General features: G+C 42.3%; 1 protein-coding gene across 1 annotated transcript; it reads right to left on the bottom strand.

Moving 5' to 3' along the window:
• Positions 1-519: 519 nt before the first annotated feature.
• Positions 520-15,910, bottom strand: LOC108931677 (transmembrane inner ear expressed protein-like). Its single transcript, XM_018747638.1, has 4 exons — positions 15,809-15,910; positions 10,859-10,976; positions 9,795-9,944; positions 520-851 (listed from the first exon to the last, which is right to left on the bottom strand). The coding sequence occupies exons 1-4, from the start codon at positions 15,908-15,910 to the stop codon at positions 520-522; spliced, it is 702 nt and encodes a 233-aa protein (XP_018603154.1).
• Positions 15,911-24,489: the final 8,579 nt, after the last annotated feature.

Below are 24,489 nucleotides of genomic sequence, written 5' to 3'. Positions count from 1 at the left end.
AAATACTTTAGTTTCTTCAAATTTTGTTAGTCAAAAAACTACTTTGTAAAGTTTGCAAAATGCCATAATAAAAGAAGCGAACTTTTATCTGACAATCAACAGTTTGATACTATATTATCATGCAGTGAGGCAATAGCATTCATCAGAAGGCACCTTAAATCTCCAAATGATTATTACAACAGATATAAAAGTGAATCATCCATCTTCTTTAAAAATGACCTGATTATTTTTAAATTCAAGCCGTAAAAATGGTTCAACAACAAAAAGTCCATTACTGTGCTGAAAGTGCCAAATATACATTCATTTACAACAAAGGTTACATAAATGTTGTAGTAGTTCAAGTTAGGTGATCATTTAAAAGGGAATAGAAAGTACGTTTAAAAAAAAAAAACTGTTTTTATAACAAAGTAGTCATTGTGACTGTAACTGTGGTCTCATGATGCAATACCATCACTGAAAGTGGCGAATTCCTAAAAGACCATAATTAGGCCTCTGTCAGTGTCATCCCTTAAATGTGGATTATTTTTTTGCTGGTGGTTTCTTGGCCCCTCCTTTGGTCCCACCCTTGGTACTGGCTCCTCCTTTTTCAGCTCCTCCTTTCTCACCCGCCTTTTTGCCTTTCCCTCCAGTGTCAGCATTCTTCTCGCTACCCTTGTCCCTTTTCTTCTTGGTGGAGCCCTCCTTCTCCTTGCCCGTGCCCTCCTTGCCAGTGCCCTCCTTGCCACCTTTACCCTCCTTGCCTCCTTTTCCCTCCTTCTTATTGGCATCCTTTGCACCCTTCTTCTCTCCCTTTTCTCCATCCACCTTTCCGGAGACAGTGGACACCTCGGCTTTCTCCTCAGTCATTGCAGCTGAGTGGACAAAAAGTAAAAGCAAAATTTCTTCAATGTGTGTACAGCAATCTGTGCCACGCTGTAAAACCATGACATTTATAGGATGACATCAGTCTGAATAAGACAAGCATAATGTACATAGACGTACCCATACTAATACAACTTTGAAGCCTTCGGAAATTCAATTCAATTTCAGTTCAGTTTATTTTTGTACAGTGCTCTTCTCACACAGTGACACAGAATGCTGACCAAAGGCATAAGACAAAGAAACAAATAAGGCAGCTGGCTATATACTAAATCTTGAGGCAGATCATCCAGCCTGGGGCAAACTCAAAGATGCTACAGGGCTCTGCTAAGAATCTTCAGGCTGAGATGAAATGGTTTGCCTAGGGCACATGTGTCTTTGTGTGTGACTTTACTGAGCAACTGCAAGCTTCATTGCAAGCTTCAGTGTGGCTTAATGGAAGTGACATCATGTTACATTTACATTTGTTCATTTAGTAAATGTTTTTCTCAAATGCAACGTACATCTCAGAAAACAATACAAGTCAGTTTGTCTTATACTACTGTATAAACTAGTACACATTACATGAATAAGTGCATGTAGTTTTTCTTGTAGTTTACAATTCTTATTTCATGATTAAGATCACACACACACACATTTTCAGAACCGCTTGTCCCATATGGGGTTGCAGGGAGCCGGAGCCTAACCCGGCAACACAGAGTGTAAGGCCGGAGGGGGAGGGGACACACCCAGGACGGGACGCCAGTCCGTCGCAAGGCACCCCAAGCGGGACTCGAACCCCAGACCCACTGGAGAGCAGGACCTGGTCCAACCCACTGCACCACTGCACCCCCCACTGATTAAGATCAGTGCTTCAAAATTATATGCTGAAAAGTGTAAGGGTTCAGGAAAAATAAACTTGTATTTACCTTTTTAATAGAATTTTGCTCCTGTATGTATACAAGCACGATAAAAATGTTTGTTGTGCAGATGTTCAACCCTCTTCTCTGGAATCTACATCTAACTGATGGCACCAGTGCAAAATTGGGACAGCCATGTTATAGATAGTTGAGTCACAAAAACATTTCCACTGCTTCTTATTTTGTTTTTTTACTTGCATGTCACACAGACAAATGCTTGATGCTTTTAGTAACTTATTCAGCTGACTTACGATGGGGGTTTGCTGCATAGCCAAGTAACTATGCATGGAGCCTTTTACTGTCACAGTCTGCTACTGGAGTCTTAAATTTAACTGCGTACCAACATGTGTCCTGAGGTGTCAGGAAGCTCCAAATACTGCATTTTGTATCACTACCTGTCCATTAATTCTGCATGACTCTTGCTCAGATCTTCTAATCCACATCAATCTACACAGAAGTTTGTTAGAAATTTTTCATGACACCTTGGATGAAGGCAACTTACAAATGCTAAGATTCTATACTAAGCCACTTAAAATGGTTTATCAATTTATATATCAATATAAATTAAGGGAAAGTACCTTGATCAGGGGTACTACAGTGGGAGCAGGAAATAGAACGCTGGACCTCCAGTTACACTACCTACAACATTCTGTCATACAACTTTTTTTAACCTTTTGTGCTGAGCAGATGCTACATGTAAAATTAAGTTCTCTCCAGAATTTGTTTCACTTCTTCTCAACCATTTCCAGATTAACTGTTTGTTAGTGCAGAGGACAGTAGATGGGTGATATTTTCTTTCTCAAAACTTCAGAGGTAATATGTTGTTCTACTCCTTGATTACCCTCTCCCTGCTGAAATGTTTTGATTTGTGCTGTTTAACATTTTCAGTACTTCTAATGTCCATAGCTGTCCATACAGAGAATGTATCTAATTTTTTTCATTACAAACTCATGATACTGAGAAGTGTGGGACAAAAAAGACTGAGAAATACAGAGAAGTTTGTGTTGTTCCACTAAGTAAGATATACTCACGCAAAAATCCTTTACCACTGGAGGTAAACATGACAGAAAAACCCCATGGCATGATCCATGAGATTTGTGCTGTACTGTAACCATCAAGAAACAACCAAATGTGGGAACATAATGACTAAAAGGATAAGTGGTACTCTTCCATGGCTGGACCATGACTTCATGAAGCAGCTGTGGTTTTAAGGGTCACCAGTTTCCTGCATCCTGAAGAATTCAAAATGTACATTTGGACATCAGAAACAAGCTGTGCCAGCAAGGCTCTTCCTCGTACTGAGAAACACAGTCCCTCTGACAAAGGGAGCAAATCCCAGCATATTCAAAGTGATGTACAAAGTGGTTGTGTTTGAACATATGCACAGGTGCTGTTGTATGGTGGCTTTTCAGAGTTCTCCCTTAAAACAGAGATATCATTCAAGTGAGATACAGACCAATGTTCTTTACTGTGTTGCTGAGGCTTTGTAGTTCATCTTGACCACTTTGAACTTTTTTCTCCAAAGATGAAGAGTGACACTCATATAAAAAGGTCAGATATTCTCAGAAGTTGTAACTCAAGGTATGGATATTAAATCCTGAAAACTTTGCCAGTTTTCTTCTGACAAAACTACTTTGGATCCCACAGTTTTGTGAGGGTCTATTTACACACCTGGAAACTCTCAAAGTCACCTTTCCAACATTTGCAGGTAAAAAGTCCCAAGACAATCTGTCTTAAACAAATCAGTAATGCCGACTGAACAAATAATGAGTTTTTTTATTGTCTTTGTGCACAATAACCACAAAGCATTTATTGATTTTTAATCAATAGAACAGAATTGATTGTTGTGCTGTCTTTAGGAGGGATGTACTGATGGGACTTGACCGGGGCAATAAATTCTTTTATTATTCTTTTAGTACTTTCTTTTAATATTAAAGGACAAAGTAAGACGTGTTCTGAAAGTTTTAAACAGGTGCCAATCTGGCAAAGCTTTCACCCAGATTCAGAAAGAAAGTGAGTATTGTGAGTTAGCTCTATAGAGTACTGAATTTCAGGAGGTGTGGTGGTGCAAAGGGTTTAGCTGGGTCCTGCTCTCTAGTGGGTCTGGGGTTCAAGTCCCACTTAGAGTGTGTTGTGAGGGACTGGTATCCCATCCTGGGTGTGTCACCTCCCCCCTCTGCCCTTGTACCCTGTAATCCTGGGTTAGGCTCTGGCTCACTGCAACCCCACTGGGAACAAGCAGCTTCAAACTGTGTGAGTAATGAATTTATATAGTACTGAAATATGTTTCAGAAGGTAGATTGACTAAAAAAACAGCTAATTTTGGTGACTATTTTCAATTCAGCTCATAAAAACCATTTAGGCTTAATATTTATCCATTCATTTGTCAGAAATTAATGTAGCAATTTCTACACACACACACACATTTGCTGAGGCTGCTTGTCCCAAGTGGGGTCGTGGCGAACTGCAGCCTAACCCAGCAACACAGGGCACAAGGCTGAAGGGGGAGGGGACACTCCCAGGATGGGACGCCAGTCCATCACAAGGCATCCCAAGCAGGACTCAAACCTAGACCCACCGGAGAGCAGGCACAGGCCACACCTGCTGGCCAACGCACCCCACTAGCAATTTCTAGTTTTGCTTTTATAGACATAATTATATAATCTAGTTTCTCTGTCACAAGAAATAGTATAGGTGGTTAACAGAATGCCTGTGCCTTACTGTCTTAATGTGTTATGTTTTAATGTGCTTCAATGGAAAGGATTTAATCTTAAGGGCAACTAGGCCACCATAAATTTCAGGTAAAGCAGAACAGGGATATGAAAATTTAGGAAAAAACACAGACCTAAAATCCTGCCATCAGGCCAAACCCAACAAAACTGGTATTTCAATTTACACTGTCTTGTCCAACAGTGACCCTCAAAGGTCTGGTATGTCCAGTTATAGAGTGCAGCATTCCTTTCTGTTAGTTGTGTCATTGCTTTGTTGGCGCCTATTTTCATGTTGCAGCAGACATGAAATCCACTGTAAATTGCTTAAATATGTGCTCTGTAATGCCTGAAAAATTAGCAAACCCTCATTGGTTTTGGTACCCACACAATTGTGAGATCGGAGGTTACAGATACAAAGGCGGGTGTTTGAGGCTAACACTTCAGATGAGCAGCTGTAGATGCAATCCTTCATGCATGTGAATGGTTTCCACACGAACCCTGCTGTATCCTTACGGTGGCCATTTAAGAGCCAGATGCAGTCACATGGGTGGGACAACAGCAAGCTCAACCCACAACCAAACTCTTCAGTGAATCAGAGTAAAGCAACACAAGCCTGTACATGAAACCAAAGTAACTGAACCATGACCTAGTGTGCACCAGCACTAGGTCCACTTGAAACAGTCCAGTCCTCTTCTGAGTCCTCAGACTAGTGGCCTTTAAAGTCCTTGTTTAAAGTTCCTGAAGTGGCAGCAGCTGGTCCTCATTATGCCCTTGAGGCAAGGCAGGGGTGGGCAGTGGGGAGCTCTCCTCAGTTCAACCCCACCCCTGCCGCAGCAGTATTGCCACCAGCTCACATTACTATTCTACATACGTGGTGGAGTCTTCCATCATTGCTTGACACCCCTGAAGGTGCTGCATATTTCCTTAAAAAGCTCACCATCTGAACATATGTGCTTGTAACAAAAAAATGAAACAAATTGCAAAGGTAAATAATAAGCTCCTATGTGGTTTTCAGCAGATACTGCATGAGGTTTTCAATGAAGAAACTCATGGGAACACATGGAGAGCCTCCCCTCCTGCAGGGGCAACTGCTTGCAGCTAGGAATAGAAATGGAGGCCAATTGCAGCCACACAACTGGATCTAAGAGGAAGAATTGTATCCCAGTAATTGTAATCTTCACACACCTTTATGACACCACCCTCTCAGAGGAATGTGAAGAAAAAGACAAAATATTGTGCTTGACCTGCCCCTTGGATACAGGTCCTGTATTACAAATGCTAGAGTCTGTTCAGAGCCCTTTCACCCACTGCACTGAAATTAAACCAAACCCATGACCGGAACTGTCAGTTTGTATGTTCACTAACTGAATTTATGAGCCTTTCTACTTTACCAATGATGACCTGATAGCACAGTGGTTATAGCTACTGCTTCGAGATCTGAAGGTTGCTGGTTTCAATCTCACCTCCTGTTTTAATACCCTTGGGCAAAACACCCACACACACATACACATACACACACACACACACACACACACACACACACAAAACTGCTTGTCCCAAGCAAGGTTGCAGTGAACCGGAGCCTAACACAGGGCACAAGGCTAAGGGGGGGAGAGACACCCAGGATGGACACTAGCCCACTGCAAGGCACCCCAAGCAGAATTTGAACCCCAGGCCCACCACACAGCAGGCCCTGGCCAAACTTGCTGTGCCACCACATCGCCCTTAGGGGCCATACTTACCCTGAATTGCCTCAGTATAATTATCCACATGTATAAATAGCTAAATAATTGTATGTCTATTAACATTATAAGTTGCTTTGGAGAAAGCATCAGCTAATTGAATAAATGAACTTACCTTCCCTCACTGCTTTCCACATTGTTCATAACTTCCATTCTGTTCCAATTACACATCATTGTAAGATACTGGGTAGGGGGCGCGGTGGCGCAGTGGGTTGGCCCACAGTCCTGCTCTCCGGTGGGTCTGGGGTTCAAGTCCCGCTTGGGGTGCCTTGTGACGGACTGGCGTCCCGTCCTGGGTGTGTCCCCCTCCCCCTTCGGCCTTACGCCCTGTGTTACCGGGTAGGCTCCGGTTCCCTGTGACCCCGTATGGGACAAGCGGTTCTGAAAATGTGTGTGTGTGTGTGTAAGATACTGATAAATAAAGTAATATCTGCAGAGAACCTGTTAAAAGTTTGAGTACACCTTCTTGAAACCAAACATTCCAGGGCCAAAAAATTTGATGGGATAGATAGATACTGTAGATACATCATAGACTGTAGCTACAGCTAGAGTTCAGACATAAGAGACCCAAATCACACATCATAGATGTACAAGGACAATGTGGAGAAGAATTACAGTGAAGGAAAACTCAAACTCATGACATAGACATGGACATAGAAGGCTGGCAATAAAAAGGAAAAAAATAGTTTCCAGCAAGTGTATTTAAACTTTTGTCTGCTGCTGCATGTCATATTTGTGAATACTGCTTTATGTGAGTATTTTTGTGTTTTTTTATTTGGAAGGAGAAAACAAACAATCTTAGAGGAAGAAGATAAAAGGGGACATATTGGTGGAAAAGGACACTGCAGGTGGGACAAAGAAGACTGTGAGAAATACAAACAAGTTTCTGTTGTTCTTTATTAGCTCTAAAGCACAAAATAATGTCTCTTCATTCCACCTAGGTTTCTCTTTTTCATGTATTATTATTTTACGCCTTTGTTGCTTACCAAAACCTGCTACAGTTTACCTTGTTTGATACTAAAGCAGCAAGGTTCAGGAGATGAATCAGCACCCTACATGTTACAAGTTCTGGGGGCCTTGACTGACTCATTTCTGCAGCTCTTTCGGAACTGTCCAATGCACAAATAGACAAGCAATGTTTATTTTCTCCTATCAGGTTTGCCAACTTTTTGAGCTTCATAGGAGGCACACACAACCTCCTGAGCTTGAGATGGAAACTGAGACCTGTCCCTCTCTTCTGAAGTCCTGTGGCAAACAGCTGGAGGCTCGGACAGAGGAGAAAGAGGAAAGGAGAAGAAGGAAGCCTTGCCCCAGTGTGCCTACAGGAGGCAATCCGCTTGTCTTCCTCTCCCCAAGCATGGAGAAGGTTCCCGTCGAAAGCCTGCCCTAATCCAGGGGCTGTCCATGGGGGCTGGGGGACAGTAGAGAGGTGGAAAAATAAAGGACAAAATGGAGGCCAAGAAAGGCATCAATAGGTCAGGTTGAGGCACAAAGCACAGGATAGATGGAAGAATGACGCTTCCCTAAAATGTGACCCTGGACTGTACTGCATTAAGTTGCATTGTATCACCCTGTAGTCCTCTGTGTTACGTTTGTGATGACTGATGGCTTTTGCTTCAAAATCCTGATTTATTTTTTTCTGCTCTACCATGGAACAGCAGAATTTGCACTTGTAAGTTCAAAACTTGGAACCCCTGTTGAGTTCCTGGATCTGTGTAATTGCACATTCACAGTGAAAATGTATTTCCCACTATACAGTAATGGGAATGAAGTACTGCATCAGTTCCATATAAGTATAGAATATAAATTATACAAAAGCCTAAGTCGATGTTGTATTTATTATGCAGAGTAATAGGACAGTTTCCCCAAACGCCCAACCAGGTTTTTCATCACAGGCCATTTCTTACAATTATACTGGCAGTTACGCATTACTGTGCCATGTAGCTAATGTGTGTTTATAGTAATGTACTTACAGTTGTCACTATGGGAAACAGGGGTGTTGATTTATTCCTGTTAAACATAATCATTCTTTCTGTGGAAGATCAGTCTGACAAATGACGAGATGTTTGGATTCAACAAAATATTAATAGTGTGGACATTCCCTTGCCATCAGGACTGGGCAGTAACACATTTGCTTGGATTATTTGAAAGTATTTCAGTTCTGTAGTTAAATAACGACACAGCCTGAGCTTTGAGGATTAAACACCTAACTGAAAAACTGTTGCTTTTAAAAGATCCCCAGGCTTTGCTAAACATGAAACATGCATATAAATTTGGATAATTGTTTATATGTTGGGAGGGTGCGGTGGCGCAGTGGGTTGGACCGCAGTCCTGCTCTCCGGTGGGTCTGGGGTTCATGTCCCGCTTGGGGTGCCTTGCGGCGGACTGGCGTCCCGTCCTGGGTGTGTCCCCTTCCCCCTCTGGCCTTACGCCCTGTGTTGCCGGGTAGGCTCCGGTTCCCCGTGACCCCATAAGGGATGAGCGGTTCTGAAAATGTGTGTGTGTGTGTGTTTATATGTTACACATGCAAGCCAAAGGAGGAATTTATGGATTGATAACTCAATATACATGTGAAGGTCCATCATCAGCTGTAGAAAAATACATTTATTCCAGGTAGAAGAAGATCCTCAAATGGGATGAGAGAAATTCAATTCAATTCAATTCAATTTATTTTTACAGAGCGCTCTTCTCACACAGTGACACAGATCATTTTAACACAAAACGTGTGTAATATCCCAGAAGGTTGTAATAAACAGAAAATGGATTATTAAAAACAAACTAATTAAAGTACAGTAATTATGTTTATGTTGCTGAAACTCAAAGCGGATGCTGTTACTGCCATTATGAAGTGAATGACTCACATCTTTTCCATGAAATTAATATTTCTCAAGTCAGAGTTAAACTTCATCGTATCATTTTGAAAATGGAAGAAATTTCCCTTGAGATCCAGAGATGTACACCTGGACTACCTGAAAAGTGGTATTTATGGTGAAAAATTACAGCTTTATGGATGACAGAAAAAAAGCCAAGTAGGAAGTGACACATGGAGATGGGCCTGCTGACAATTTACTTCCAGCCGCAGCTAATCAGGGTGCCACACATCCTTTTTTACACCTATCATGTCAGCTTCACTCCATTTGTTATGCTGAGAACAAAAAAAAAACTTTTGGAACCTGACAAACCATAGTCATGCGGCATTTGACCTGGAAAATGGGCAAAATTACACCAAAGAGTGTTTGTCTTAAATGTCTTGCTGAGAAACAGAACTAATTAAACAGTTGCTGTGGATGTTGTATTAACAGAAAGAAACACGGGGTCTCTAAAGTACAACAACTACGAGCAAGCGACCGAACTGCCAGAACATTTTTAGTATCTGTCAGAGACCGGACTGCCTCATTAACGGTACAAGTTAGAAAACACTTGTGCTCTTATCGGCCAACCGCCAGATGCCTGTACCCCACTAACTTGGAGCTGGTTGAACACACATTCGATATAATCAGTATGCTGGAGAAGGAAGCAACACACCCAAACTACAAATGCAAGTGTGAGAACTTGAGTGAGATGTTCCAGGTGGAAACCCTTACCTCCGGGCATCTCGGTGAGCTCGTTCAGCGGGGGTACGGTCTCCAGGGTGTTGGCGTACTTCTTGGCTGCCTGCCTCTGAGCATGCCTTGCCTCAATCTCTTTCTTGGTCCTGGGAATCCGACACTTGAAGATGCAGCACAGAGTTATCACTGGGAAGACAAATTAGAGGGTCTTACCAGCAGTTTTTGTCATGAGCATCATTTCTGAGTTAGCAGTAAAAAGGTATACATTTTTATTTCCCTGTAAATAATGTAGTGTTCATGATCACTACTTAAGTCTCTATATGTACAGTATTTTACTCTACTGGTCTAATTCACTTAAACTGAATGCTGTCCGCTGGCAGAATAACTCCAAGCTCTGATGGCTGTTGTGCTGTAAATTGTTGTTTAATTAAATATTGTCTTTGGCTACCTTACAAAGGTAATTTGTTCATGAAAATGCCTTTGTATGAAAATTTCTCATCAAAGTGGTAATTAACATTCATTTCAATGGTAAATATTTGTATGCATTCCTGAGCCCCAAAACTCACACCCATTTATGCTAAAGCATTACCAAATCCCATTAAAATGAACATAATTACTTCAATAGTACTAACAGTAGTTGTTATATTAGAACATAACAAGGCAGTTTATTTTCATTACAAAAAAGAACAATAAAGACAAAGCAAATCAATGAAAACAATGCAAATGAATTCCGAGTATCTAAACAAGTTGACATGGTTTGGACAGTGCAAATGGGGCTGTGATTACTGAGATTATAACAGGAGGAGATAACAAATAAGCGGTAAAGGACGTTGAGAACAATACAGCACAAACTAATGTACATCTGAGAACATGACCACATGGTGTCTGTCATCTTGCATTGCTCAGATGCTACAAATTTGGTCCTCATAAATACGAATAAATGCCTCATACATCAAAGCAGGGGTATTAAATAAAACTCCTTGTAAAGTCAAATTCTCGTGACCCAAATAAACGTGTCTTTGAGTATGACTGTAGGGAGAGCATGCATGCTTTTGCATTTTTGGTTTTCCCCCATTTTTTAAAAATTTTTGATTACTCACCTACTGCTAGACCAAACATGGAAAAGACCCCAATGACCTGCCACAGTCTCAGACCCCAGAAGACAACTGTCTCTGACGTGATGGGATCTGGCTTTTTTGGAGGCGCTGTGGTGAAGAGCTGAGGGACACAGAGAGAACGCCTGGTCATCATCTCCACTTTGTGTTTTGTTTGCTATTCATGTGGTGGGGTGTAGAAGAGAATTAAAGTGAAGAGTGGAATTTGCAAACTCCACACAGAGCCCTGGCTGGAAGTTACAATCTCATGGATGTCAGGCGGTGGCACTGGCCACTGAGCTGCCATTCAAACCTTTGAAACAATGTCTGGAGAGAAGCTTCAACTACAAAAGAAGATGGTCTGAACTCTATCACCAGAATCATCTGTCATGTGCCAGCTGCATTAGTTGTCACTTCTGTGAGGTGAACGTGTTGATTGGCACTGGATCAGATTCAAAGCAGTGAAATATGGTGTGAAGCGACAGAATATAGAACACCGATCCACTGTACACGCGTTTCCTTTGATAAGGTGGACCTGGAAGAAGTAAATCCCCTCTCGCTGAATCAAATAAATGACGATCGGTCAGGCTTCAGAGATGCGCTTCCAATCTATTCTGGCTGACCTGCTCGGGGTTATTTTTAACAGCCTCATGAACAGAGGCTGAATTATCCTTGTATAAAGTAGAATTTGCAATGCGCTTTGATTTTTTTTCCATGCCGGACAGTTTTATCATATTGACCATGGAGAAAAAATGGAGAAGTATTTATAGTAATGATACAAAAAAAGAAAATTCTAATTAGACGTGAACTTTAATTCTTTAACATAATCTATAGTAATTTACATAATGAATTTTTGAATACACAGTAATATAATAATATCACTCACACATACACACAGAAGAATATAACTGTTACCAGAATTTTTAACGTAAGCAAAGTCTAACATAGTAAGGGATCATTTGGAAAATGTGTTCACACAGGGTGAAATAGTAAAAGAATCTGTTCTGCTGATCAATCTAATCCATGAAATTTCGTGAAAGTACAAATTTCTTAGCATTTGTGTTGTGGAAAGACTCCAGACAGCCTCCCTGCCAAACTGTGCAGTTAATCTGATGGAAACACCATTTTCCTAGTTTTCCCATTTGCATCTTAATTGGAAAACCTTGTTGGGTTTTAAAAGATGCAGTGTGGGGACAATCAGATGGCTTATTCTTTTATAGAACAATGTGTGTGTGAGAGATTGTTATGTGGCTACCTAGTGTGCACTCTGCCTCACACCTTGTGCTTCCAGTATAGGCTCTAGACCACTGCAAACCTGCAGTGGATACGCAGTTGTTGAAAGTGGGTGGCTGGATGGGTTTTTGAAAGCGACTGACTTATGCATGAAAAATAGTGGCATCTTCATGACTAGAATGATAGCAAAAATTGGGGCTGGCCCTCAGAACTATATCTCATCTGTCTGGATCCTTGGACTTAAAATATCACATAGCAAACATCTTGACATTTATTAAATAAAATCTCTGGAGGAGTCTAGTTTAATTAACTTACTTCCCATTTCCTCTTAGTCTGGGCAAGTCTCAGATCAGCATTACTGAGTGAAAAAATCTTCTTGCCCACTCAGCGCAATGAACAACTTGGCCATCTCCAGGGAAGGACCTTGGTGACTTGAACTTTTTAAAACTCAAATTCTCAATTAATGAGCAACATAATTAGCTTTTGTTTTCATGGCTCTCAGAAAATGGAAGTAGGTATTTTTTTTCCACCCTCATCAATTTCTTAAACATACCTATGTTCTTGTTTTGCATCTGCTAGCAATTCACAGGTCTTCAGACAGTCTCAGTTACACATCTTGGGAATTATTATTTTTAATCAAACTCTCCACAACTACTTTCCTGAGGAAGATAGACTGTTGAGAGGAATATAATTAAAGGTTTTCCGCAATGACTGTGCAGATAAGCCTGAATGAGAGCATCGAAAAGTGAACAAAATACTCCTACTACACACTGACCTTCAGGCTCTTGATGGGACCCTTTTCTTTTGTCATCTAATAATAATTTTAGCTTTGGTTTAATAACTAATCATTTTAGATGACAAAAGGAATGAGACCTTCAGACACTTGATGTTCTCTCATCGAGAGTCTGAAGGTCAGTGCGTAGTAGGACTAGGAGTATTTTGTAACTTGGAGTAACAAGGAGTAACTTGTGTTCGCTGCCTACCCATAATCATGGCATCAGAATCGCTGAGCAGCTACAGCACTTTTGACAGCGTATGGGAAGTGATGATAAAGCTGTTATTCCATACTCATACTTACCGTTTTATGTTTTTTTCCCACTATTTCCCCATCATGCATGTTGAATTCCAGTAGGAAAAAACAGATGAAAGACTGCTGCTGTGAGATTCTAATTAGGAACATACCACCAGATATTACACTGCATTGATAATGTCTGACTCGACCAAGCAAAAACTCCATTTCCACTTGACAGAGCTGGAGGAACTATAATTTCCACACATTTCATCTACTAATGTATCTGATCAGACATATTGGGGCCAAAGCATCTTAGGAAGAAATGCTAATGAGAACATCACTTTAGGTGCACTAAGAATATAATGATGTCACAGGTCAAAATCTTAATATGATTAGTAAAATGTACATACAAATAAACAGTAAAAGAGAACATGACCCGGATGTTCACCCATGGTGCTGATTTCTTCCCCACCACGTCTGATATTTATTCTTAATTTGATAATGCAGGGCTTGCTTACATCTCCATAACACATTTACCTGAAACAAACACCAAGCATTTCCTGTCAGCCAAAACAAATTAACATTGACTTTTCAGTTGTATTGAACAACAGGAGGATACAAAGAGACACAATCCATTGTTTTTCCATGACAACAAGAATCAAGTCAGGGAAATATTATACAGATATGCTGCAGTTTTGGTATTTGTACTTTGTAATATGTTTACTGTGATTTCAGGCATTGGCAAGAAGAAAGTTAAACTTTAAAGTTGTTCTCTGAAATTTTTCCTGCATAAATAAGTGCTGTATAACATAAAAATGATCCAAATACAAATTTTACTCTTTCTTGTAGATGCAATGTATTTTATAAAATACATAATTTGCAAAAAAAAATCTAACTAGTTAATTACTGAATGAAAAATTAATTTTAACAAGATTACAAGATTGTATGTTATCACTTGCTCTGGAAATTTCTGTGAGAAGACATAGACACCACAGAGTATTCTGCACCAAACTGGAACAGAAGCTAGCAAACCACAGAAAGTGCCACTTGAAAATTCATCATTCTGTGCTTTTTTTTTTTATTTTAGGAAACACAAGCTGAAGCAACATGACTTAGACACTTTCTAAGTTTTTGGTACCATGGGCAGAATGGCAATACCAGCTAGAAATGGAACATTGTGGAATTCTGGCTAAAATTAAATATTTCATTGCTTTCATACACCAGCTTGTAGAGCAAAAGTGTAACCGCTCTTTTTATGAACCCAAAGCATTCCCATGGATCTCTCTCCTTGTCTCTTGTTCTCACCTACAAAACCATCAACGAATCTGCTCCCTGATACCTACAAGAAGTGACCAGTTGTACCCCAACCAGACTGCTATGCTGCCACACCTCTGCCTGTTTGGTGGTCCCACACATGGTCCAAAATCAAAAGCGCAAAGGTTTTTGGTTCTGACTCCGATGTGGTAGAATGACCCCTCCTTTTCACTCAGAACTGCTGAATCTCTCTCAGCATTTAATGAAGGTATCAAAACTTACCTGTTTCAGACTCACTTCTCCCCTGATCTCCTATGTGCTACATAGAAATGTGCTATGTTATCCATTTGACAAATTTAAAAAAACCCTGTATGTGCTTACAGGTGCCATGTATTCTGGTTTATATGGTGGTGTGTGACAAATTGACTGTACTCAGGAATCATGTGTCTCTATCCAAATCTCTCCTTGTGTTGCAAAAATGCACTATTTCTATTGTTCTCGAGGATGTAAGTTTCTTCAGTGAAAAGCGTTTGATAAATTAATAAATGTAAATGTAAATGTGAAAACTGACAGCTTTACAGAGCCACTAGCTGGACAGATCATTAGTAAATGTGGTTATTTGCCTGTTAAAAGTAGTTACAGCAACATAACTCACATTATTCATATATCATTCATATTCCTCCAGGACAGCCAGGCACAAGAAAAGTTTCTTTCCTCAGGCCATCTACCTCATGAACACCTAAATCTCTCCCCTAGAGAGTAAACCGTGCAATACATAATGCTATTTATATTTATATTTATAACTATTTATCACATATCTCTTACTCACACTCCCTTGCATTTGTATCTAGTGACTATTTTTGTATATTGGGTACTTTATATTTTTAAATATTTTTTTATCCCTTGCTCACATACTCTATCTTCTCACCTGTCTTGTCACTGTCATTCTGTCTGTGCTGTGGTAGTTCCTGTCACCAAGACAAATTCCTTGTATGTGCGAACATACCTGGCAATAAAGCTCGTTCTGATTCTGATTCTGATTTTTTATTGATCGTAAACGAAACTGCCCAAAAAAAGAGCAGTTATATTAATGCAAACCTTAAGTAAACAGCCTTACAAGACTATTCGCTTCCAGAATTCATTTTATTTCTTGTGTTCAAACCTAAAATATAGAGTTTCCTGCTTACGCAACCTCTGGGAAGTCTGGTGATCAGTAACCTGTTTGCACGTGTTGAGGTGGGAAGCCGGCAGCCATTCGCACATCACACGGGTCTTACACATACACCTCACAGGATAAATACAGCATCAGCCCCATGCAGTGGAAACAGACTAGAAAAAAGCACACAATTCAGAGTGAAGAACAACGCTGCCCCTGGCAGGTGTCACCTAAGACAGGTAGAGCACCCGGCTGCTTGTAACCTGAAGATACGTTGGCGGGACACTGAGCTTGTTCTTACCTCGGGGTCGGGCACCTGGGGCAGCACGGCAGACATGCAGAGGCACAGGAGCCCAGCCAGCAAGGCGAGGTGTGCCGGGGCCCAGGACCGGCCCCCTGCCATCTTCCCACTGTCCGCCCTCGGCCCCCAGCGGGTCAGCTTCCATCTGGCGATGTGCTGCCTAGGCAGCCGCACCACAGAGCCTGGAGCCGCCCTCCCCCCCAGGGGCCATCAATTAATCAGGAGTAGCGGTGTCACTTTCAGCCCCGCCCACAACCAGGATGTGGCCTGTGGGTTGGAGGAAGGCACTGAACCAATGCACCTTTTTTCCAAGAGAGCGCCTCCTTCAGGTTTGCTGCCCTACATCAAGATGACACTACTTGTTCTGCATCACCGTATCACTGCATCACGGCGTCCTTCCGATCAACAGCAAACGTTACCACAGTGTTACCAGGGGAAACACTGCAAGGGTTACACTATGGCTCGTGATGTTAGCACCATAAAGAATGTGTAACACATACCTAGTGATCACTTGGCCTCACTAAGGTGGGCCTGATGTCTCGGGCTCTGGGGGGGCGGAGCCTTCAGTAGTGACCTCAAGGCTGAATGGAGGACTGGGTGCCACACAGTCATTCAAAACACTCAACTAATCACCCGTGTTGGCCAGTAGGTGGCATGGTGGTTAGGGCTGCCAGCTTGCACAAAAAGGTACAGGGTTTGAATTGCACTCCTGCTGTAGGTCCCTTGATCAAGGTATTTAGCGTGAACTGATACAGTGAGAGTTACCCCAGGTATATCAGTGTTAAGTAGTTTGTCACTCGCAGTTGCTTTGGAGAGAAGGTGTCAGGTAAACAAATGTAAAAGACAAATGTTAAAGTGACGTAATGCGCCGTCAGGCTGCAGGTCACCTGGATATCTGTGTATTGTGCTCCCTGACCGAGTCGCCCCAGTAAAAAAGGCCGGCAGCAACATTCCGCTTGGTGTCTCCATGTCTCCCTGCAGCCCTGCTGCCCTCCTGATGGGATCCGACACCAGCGGCCCGGTGTCGTCCAGCTTTCCACACCGATTTCAATCCTCCCCAAGCTATGCTGTCATCTCTGGGAGCTAAAAACAGCTCAGCTGGACCAGGAGCGGCTGCGTGGCAAGACCTGCTCTTTGTCACGCGCCAGCAGAGTTTATTCTGAATGAAACGTTTTTTGATGGGCTATGAAATAGCTTTCAGCGCGCTGTAATAAGGCTTTCCGTGATATACACTCGTAGAATAATATTTATTGCAACATATTTTCCATTTTCAACTCTTTGTCGTAAAGAGCACTGCTCTTCTGACAGTAACGCCAGAAGCACAGTATCAGTATTCTGTCCCAACAGCATGCACATCAGCTGCTATTTTGACCTTCATATGTCCCTGGTCATGCTTCATGGCATGTGCTTGTTCATGCTGAGCTGTTTGTCGAGCCACAGAAGTGTTTCCGGTGCTTCCGCCCAGCAATGGCCTACTGATGTCTACGCTTCTATTTTTATGACTGTTCAAAATTTGGCACAGTGCAGGAACACAGAAACAACTGGAGTTCTTCCACTGGTGTTATTGTCTGCATGTTTCAAAAACAAAACACTATTTATTTATTCACTTAGCAGACACTTTTCTCCAAAGCAACTTCCAATGGATACTACGTAGTGTTATCAGCCCACACACCTTATTCACCGCAGTGACTTACACTGCTAGATACACTACTTACAATGGGTCACTCATCCATACATCAGTGAAACACACTCTCTCTGTGTCACTCACACATTATTTGTCAAAAACAGACAGCTCTTTAACAGCTACATTCATGTGAGCAGGCAGCCCAAAGGATCTTAATTATAAACTGACATATTAACAGGATTTTCTGTTGTGACTTTTATGATATTTTACACCCTCAATTAGCTTTAATCAGCAAGTGATTTTAATATTCTCTGCAATGATAGGGAGACAGGTTAAAAATTACCCCAATCATGTTTTTTTTTTTTTTTTTTAAATCCCTGGGCACCCTGCTCCAGGAACAAGGACCTAATGCAATTTGATTCATGGTGTTGTGTTGAGCTACATGTCTTTAATTAATAGCAGAACATATATGCAATGTAAATATGCATAATATTTCAAAATGAGATAAAAAGTGTAATTGCACTTACAAAAGCAAATCAGTTAATACATTTTGTGTCCCTTTGGGCAGGAAATTCTGATAATAATCTTCCTTCTAGTGCATCAGTATACACTGCTAAAAGACAGACTTCATGTTCCGATATGAATTAGTGCACAGAATATCAGTTATTATAAACTGCAGCACCTACACTTGAAGAACCTTCTGAAAAACCTTTTTCAAGTGTCTTTCATGCACTCGGGTGATTTCTGTAAAAAGCAACAATTCCAGCAAAGGGAATTATGTGATGCTGATGTGATGCTGTGCCTGGAGAACGATTGTAATGATACTGCAGTACTGTGCAGAGCCAGAACAGAAAGAAGAAGCAATGCACCGTGGGATATTCAGTCATCGGGGCACCACAGTGTCACATATGTCACAGTGCAACAACAGTACTCCAAGACCACAATTAGCTCCAGGAATACCAGGGTTTGCCAGCCAGTAGAAAAAGGACAAGTGTTGAGCGTGACAGTTTCTTCTTTTGAAACACTGTAGGCTACTCGAAGCACTGTGTGTTGAATTTTCTGCAAGACCCTATAAAACATGGTCGTGTCATTTAAAAAGCTTTTGATATCATCTCAGCTGCTGCTGGATTATCTCACGATTAAAGGATCTCATATAAAGGTCTTATGGATGTTTTGGTCTCCTTGCAACAAATCAATCCACCAACTTCATGTGTTATGACAGCTAGACTTACCTTGCTGTCTGCAGGTTTACTGAATGCAGAATCCTACTAATATTGTACTTGGAAACAAACATCTTACTGTGTGACAGAATTTTGTCAAGGTGACTTTTACAGGTGTCTTGTTTATTCTTACATTCGACATACCACCACATCTAATCAGCTTGACTACTTTAAAAATTAAGCTTTATAAATAAATCTGCTATTAACAATAAATCATCCATTAGCCTGTACTCATTTGAGCCGCCATATGAAATGTTATATGCGCATTTGGGCAGGCACATTTAAATTTAATTTTTATGATCTACGAGTCTTGGAAATGACAAATAGTGAATTAATTGCAACAAATTTTTCCTTTCAGAGGATTACAAGAGACAAAAGCATTTGAGTTATGTTCTACAGATTGTTTTGGGGTCTTAACCTTTTCCAGAATTACCTGTATCTGTGGTAAGTGATTTGATTCTGTTTTGCAAAGACTGAAAAAGAAACCAGAGTACACCACACCAATCCACAGTACAAAAGGTTTTGGTTTGAATTAGTTCTTATAGTTTGTTGATGGGGGGCGCGGTGGGACAGTGGGTTTGGACTGTGCCTGTGCTCTAGTGGGTCTGGGGTGCTCTGCGATGGACTGGCATCCCATCCTGGGTGTGTCCCCTCCCCCTCCAGCCTTGCGCCCTGTATTGCCAGGTTAGGCTCCAGCTCGCTGCGACTCTGCTTGCAACAAGCAGTTTCAGTCACTGTGTGTGTGTACGTGGGTTTTTACTACACACATTTATCATTACTTCTTTAGAGGTAAATTAAATGGATCCAGCGGGCCAGTGCTGCGTTTCCGGAGTTTACTGGCTCACAGAAACTCACTTCAACGTAGGAAATGTGCCATCAGCCCACTGAATCCATTCAGTTTACCTACAAGCTAGTAATAGTGAACAGTAAACAGTACACTAGTAAGTGGTGTTAGGAAGGTATTTTCAGAGAAAAGTCCTCAGGATGACCGCTGTTGGAATGTTCTGATAATTTCCGAGAACAGGTGCGCTGTGGGATGCGTCCGGCCTCTCTCCTATGAATGGGGTGGAAAGTGTCCTGCAAAGAGTCTCACATGGAAGGACACAGCACTGCACAGCTTTCATTAAGAGAAACTGAAGTGGAACGTATGAGCCAATAAAGAGGTGAGACCAAGGTCATTGTCACATTAGACAGCAAAGTTGGCGGCGCTCCATCACTCCGAGGGTCATGCGCTATACAGATTACTCCTTATTCCAGAAATTTCTGCCACAGGAGGTTTCTGGCTCTTGTGCACCTTGAACTGAGGCTGTGGAAAGTTTTAATTTCAGCAGTGCATATTTATTAGCTCTGACACTTCACATCTGAGAAAACCGCAAGTTAACATTTTCTTTCAAACATGCCAATCATTAGTTCCCGATAGAGTTTGTTTAAGTAAACTTTCACGCTGTGGCCAGCTACATTACTGCTTTAGTAAAAGTGTCTCGATTATTTACGTATGTATAAAATTGACTGCTGCTCCCATTCATCTGGCGTTTTTACTCTTATTTTGCGAAGTCTCACTGGAAACATGGATGAAACATGGATGGACTGAGGTCTTCATACTTTGGACACGTCACCAGAAGGCTGGATGTTTTTGAAAAGATGGTGATGATGGAAAAACTTTCTGGAAGGATTCTGTACATATGATAACAAGAGCTGAACCAACATTTTGACGATAAGAAACAGTTGAATACGGCACCAGATAATGGCCAAAGAGTAGATATAGATATTAATTTCCTGAGTCAGGACTCCAGCTGTTCACTTGTCCTGTAACTTAAATAGAGCCAAAAATAACGCAAATTATAACAAAGTGATGTTGCTGCGTGCCAGTCTACGTGCTCCTTTGGGAAACACTGGTCTTGGTCATTGTTCACACAAACACACACACAACTATGAGCCTTTGCTGCAGCCTCAGTGCACCTCCCTCTGACGGTGATAATGCATCCAGCCAAGTGACAGGCTAGTATGTGTGAAATGGACAAACGGATCATCTCTGTTTTCTGGAGTAAATGAGAATGTTTCCTGAGAGGAGACAGTGAGAAAGAGGCCCCCCGATGCACAATGACAGGTTAGCAATCCCAGACAGCAGGCTTTCCACGGCCGTGCTTTTGTCACATTCTCTGCTAAAGCAGCGAACCAGCGAGGGACTGTCCCTTCCACCTTTTCTCCTTCACCTGACAGCACCAGCGAACTGACAGCCACTTCCTGCCTCCACAAACGCTTGTTCAAATACGGACCGGCATCCATACATTATTGAACAGCAGCAAGTTGTCCATTTCCTTTAACTCTGTCAGTGCCCATCCAGAAGTTAGATAACAGCGGTTTGTCAAAGTCACATTACGGCCTCACGGTGGCCTAGAATGTCCCTCGGTGAAGTTCAGTAAGTTGAGCTTCACAGCTGAAGCCCTGCAGCACATTCAGTACTCACATCTGTGATTCATGCTGTTGAGGTGCAGCACCGCTCTCCAAAAATATCGGCTAATTTGGGGTTGGACAAAGGAGCAGTGACATCAGGAGAACAAATAAATGGAAGGAAAGGGAACAACAATGGAAAAAAAGTTCTTGTAGCTTCCATGACAAACTCACTGGCTGCCATATGTACTTCATCGTGGTTCTGCAATCACTCCATGTCCTCATGTAGAGTTCCGTGGACACGTCCACATCGGTAAGGCAGGGACTCGCAAACATCCGACTGGAGGATACTAGAGCCTGCAGCACCTTAGAGGAACACAGGGAACAACTGTTTTCAAAAGCTGAATGTAATTTTCTCCAGGAAAGACATGTTGTGTCATTTGTTATTTTAACATGTTGTGTTGCTTTGTTATTTACTGTGAGCATAAATGATTCATGGGGGGTCAAGGAAATGGTTTGTTTTTGTTTGTTTATACCAGTTTAGGTTTTGCCGTCTAAGACCTCCGTCAATAAACTCGGGCCTCTAGGCTTTGCTGTCCACACCCTGTTCGGTCCGACCTGGTCGTTCCCCAACTTGACACACCACAACGTCATGGTCTTGTCTTGGTTTAGGAGAAGATGAGCAAGTGTTGCCACCATGCGAGGTGCTCAGAGGGAGTTCACTCCAGCCGTACAGTGACAAAAAGACAGGACCAGGCTGTTCACTGGGTGTCCCTGTAACCGAACAGCAGAGCTGACAGTACATTTCATTCTCTACTTTTGAAGACATGTGGTGTAAACACTCATTTACCCTTTTTGTCAGCAGGGTAATTTTTTCTGTATCATTTTAAGGTATTAGCTTTATTTTCTATATTTTTATTTTGTATCATTTTATTACAGTTTTAATAAACTAAAGCATAGAGTATAGTGGTAGCATAGTGGTTAGAGCTGCTGCTTTTAGACCCAAAGGTCACAGATTTGATACCCACCTTTGGCTGAAGGACCCTTAAGCAAGGAACTTATCCTAAATTGCCCCAGTAAAATTACCCAGCTGTATAAATGAGTACATAACTGTAAGTAGATTAATATTGTAAATTGTTTTGGAGAAAAGCTTCAGCAAAATATGCAAATGTGGGTGCTTTGATTCAGGATACTACCTTAGGAGGTAGGACTCAAACCTGACTACTTTAAAGGCAAGGCAAAAGTTTTAACCACTACTCCACCTGCTGTTCCATAAATGAAAAAAAGATAGTTTTTGGCGCAGTAGGTTTGACCAAACCCTGCTCTTTCGTCTGGGGTTCAAGTCCCGCTTGGGGTGCCTTGTGACGGACTGGCGTCCCGTCCTGGGTGTGTCCCCTCTCCCTCCAGCCCTGTGCCTTATGTTGCTGGGTTAGGCTCCAGTTCCCTGCGACCCTGCATAGGACAAGTGGTTTCAGACAGTGTGTGGGTGTGTTTGTTTAAATCTTTAATTTAAGATGAAAGTGCTGAGTGACAATTAGACCAGGACAGTGGGGTTTCCCACTCTGCACACAGAGGTCAGCTGGCAGAGGTCAACTCCAGACAGCCTAACAACTCATAATTATAGCAAATGTACAAAAACCAAAAACCAAGATGCAGAGGACACGGAAAGCTCTGTGATGTCAGTCTATGGCCAGTTTATTGTTCCACAGCATTCACAGTCCTTCATCTCTTTCATAGAGCAAATCCATTTTGGTGGTTCTTCAAACCTTCAGACACATGGCTATATTTGACTCGTTTGTCCGCTTGTCGACATGTGAGTATGAGGTCAAACTGATACTCGAGCTAATGCACCGTTCTTCAGCTTCTCTAAAGGCAACGCAATGGCACTCAACACAACACAAGCAAGTGCTGTGAATTACTGTGCTTCTGCACTGTGATTCATCTCTGCTTCATGGAGGCAGCTTACTGAGGATGAATCAAGGAGTCTGGACCAGTGGTCAAAGGGCCATGGGAACATTTGTTGTTTGCCTGTGGTCACGTTGCGAGCCTCTGCAGACAGCAGGACGGTGCAGGAAACCCACCAGGCTAAACGGACACTTTTACTCACATTACACAACACAGTAAATTATATGTTTTTTCTGGAATTTTACTTTAAGTTCGAAGTTTATAATAGTCTTGTGGCTCCTAGAAAAAAAAATGTTTAAACTGGAAATTACAGCAAGTAGCATGTTGTTTAATTTACTCTTTACACATTCTATCAAAACACAAGATAGACAGGGAGACTAAACAATAAATACAGCTATGGGTAAAAAATAAAAAACAATTCACGTGTAATGTGGAAAAGACTTTGAAGCAAAACATTATTTTAAGATCAAACGAGAAGTATTTTTCAGATGTGACAATTAAAGTGTCAGAAGACTGAACAGAGTTTCTCTATTCCTGGAACATAATAATTTCTAAAATTAATAAAAACTGTGCTGTAGCGATACATCTAATGTACAACAAATGCAGAAAAAACGATAACTCTGAGGCTGCTGTCATGTCCAAGTAGTTATTTATAACTACTTGCAAAGTGCTGGAGATAGGATTAAGGCTGTAGCTAGGGTTAGGGTTCGGGCTAGGGTAAGCGCTGGAGCCCGGCTAAGGGTTTCAGCTTTTTGCGGGACCGGCGCTGTGGCGTGCGCAGCAGCCGGAGTTCAGCTGGGAGCTACGGTTCGGGCTGGAGGTAGGGTTAAGGCTGGAGCCTGGCCTATGGCTGGAGATAGGGTTAAGGCTGGAGCTAGGGTTAGGGTTCGGGCAACGGTAAGTGCTGGAGCCCGGCTAAGGGTTTCAGCTTTTTGCGGGGCCGGCGCTGTGGCGTGCACAGCAGCCGGAGTTCAGCTGGGAGCTAGGGTTTGGGCTGGAGGCAGGGTTAAGGCCGGAGCCTGGGCTATGGCTGGAGATAGGGTTAAGGCTGGAGCTAGGGTTAGGGTTGGAGAAGGGTATGTGCTGGAGCCGGCCTAAGGCTTTCGGCTTCTTGCGGGGCCGGCGCTGTGGTGTCCGCAGCAGCTAGAGTTCAGCTGGGAGCTAGGGTTTGGGCTGGAGGCAGGGTTAAGGCCGGAGCCTGGGCTATGGCTGGAGATAGGGTTAAGGCAGGAGCTAGGGTTAGGGTTGGAGAAGGGTAAGTGCTGGAGCCGGCCTAAGGCTTTCGGCTTCTTGCGGGGCCGGCGCTGTGGTGTCCGCAGCAGCTAGAGTTCAGCTGGGAGCTAGGGTTTGGGCTGGAGGCAGGGTTAAGGCCGGAGCCTGGGCTATGGCTGGAGATAGGGTTAAGGCTGGAGCTAGGGTTAGGGTTGGAGAAGGGTAAGTGCTGGAGCCGGCCTAAGGCTTTCGGCTTCTTGCGGGGCCGGCGCTGTGGTGTCCGCAGCAGCTAGAGTTCAGCTGGGAGCTAGGGTTTGGGCTGGAGGCAG

Source organism: Scleropages formosus, chromosome 7 (genome assembly GCF_900964775.1).
Source record: "Scleropages formosus chromosome 7, fSclFor1.1, whole genome shotgun sequence".
Taxonomy (NCBI): domain Eukaryota; kingdom Metazoa; phylum Chordata; class Actinopteri; order Osteoglossiformes; family Osteoglossidae; genus Scleropages; species Scleropages formosus.
Note: the sequence above shows the minus strand (reverse complement) of the source record. Positions and strands in the feature narration are given on the sequence as shown.

Excerpts from the sequence above, each read along its gene's own strand:
- LOC108931677 (XM_018747638.1), bottom strand. The coding sequence starts at position 15,910 with ATGGCAGGGGGCCGGTCCTGGGCCCCGGCACACCTCGCCTTGCTGGCT. Across the intron at positions 9,945-10,858 it reads CATGTTTGGTCTAGCAGTAG|TGATAACTCTGTGCTGCATC; the intron begins GTGAGTAATCAA and ends TTGTCTTCCCAG. Across the intron at positions 852-9,794 it reads GCTCACCGAGATGCCCGGAG|CTGCAATGACTGAGGAGAAA; the intron begins GTAAGGGTTTCC and ends TTGTCCACTCAG.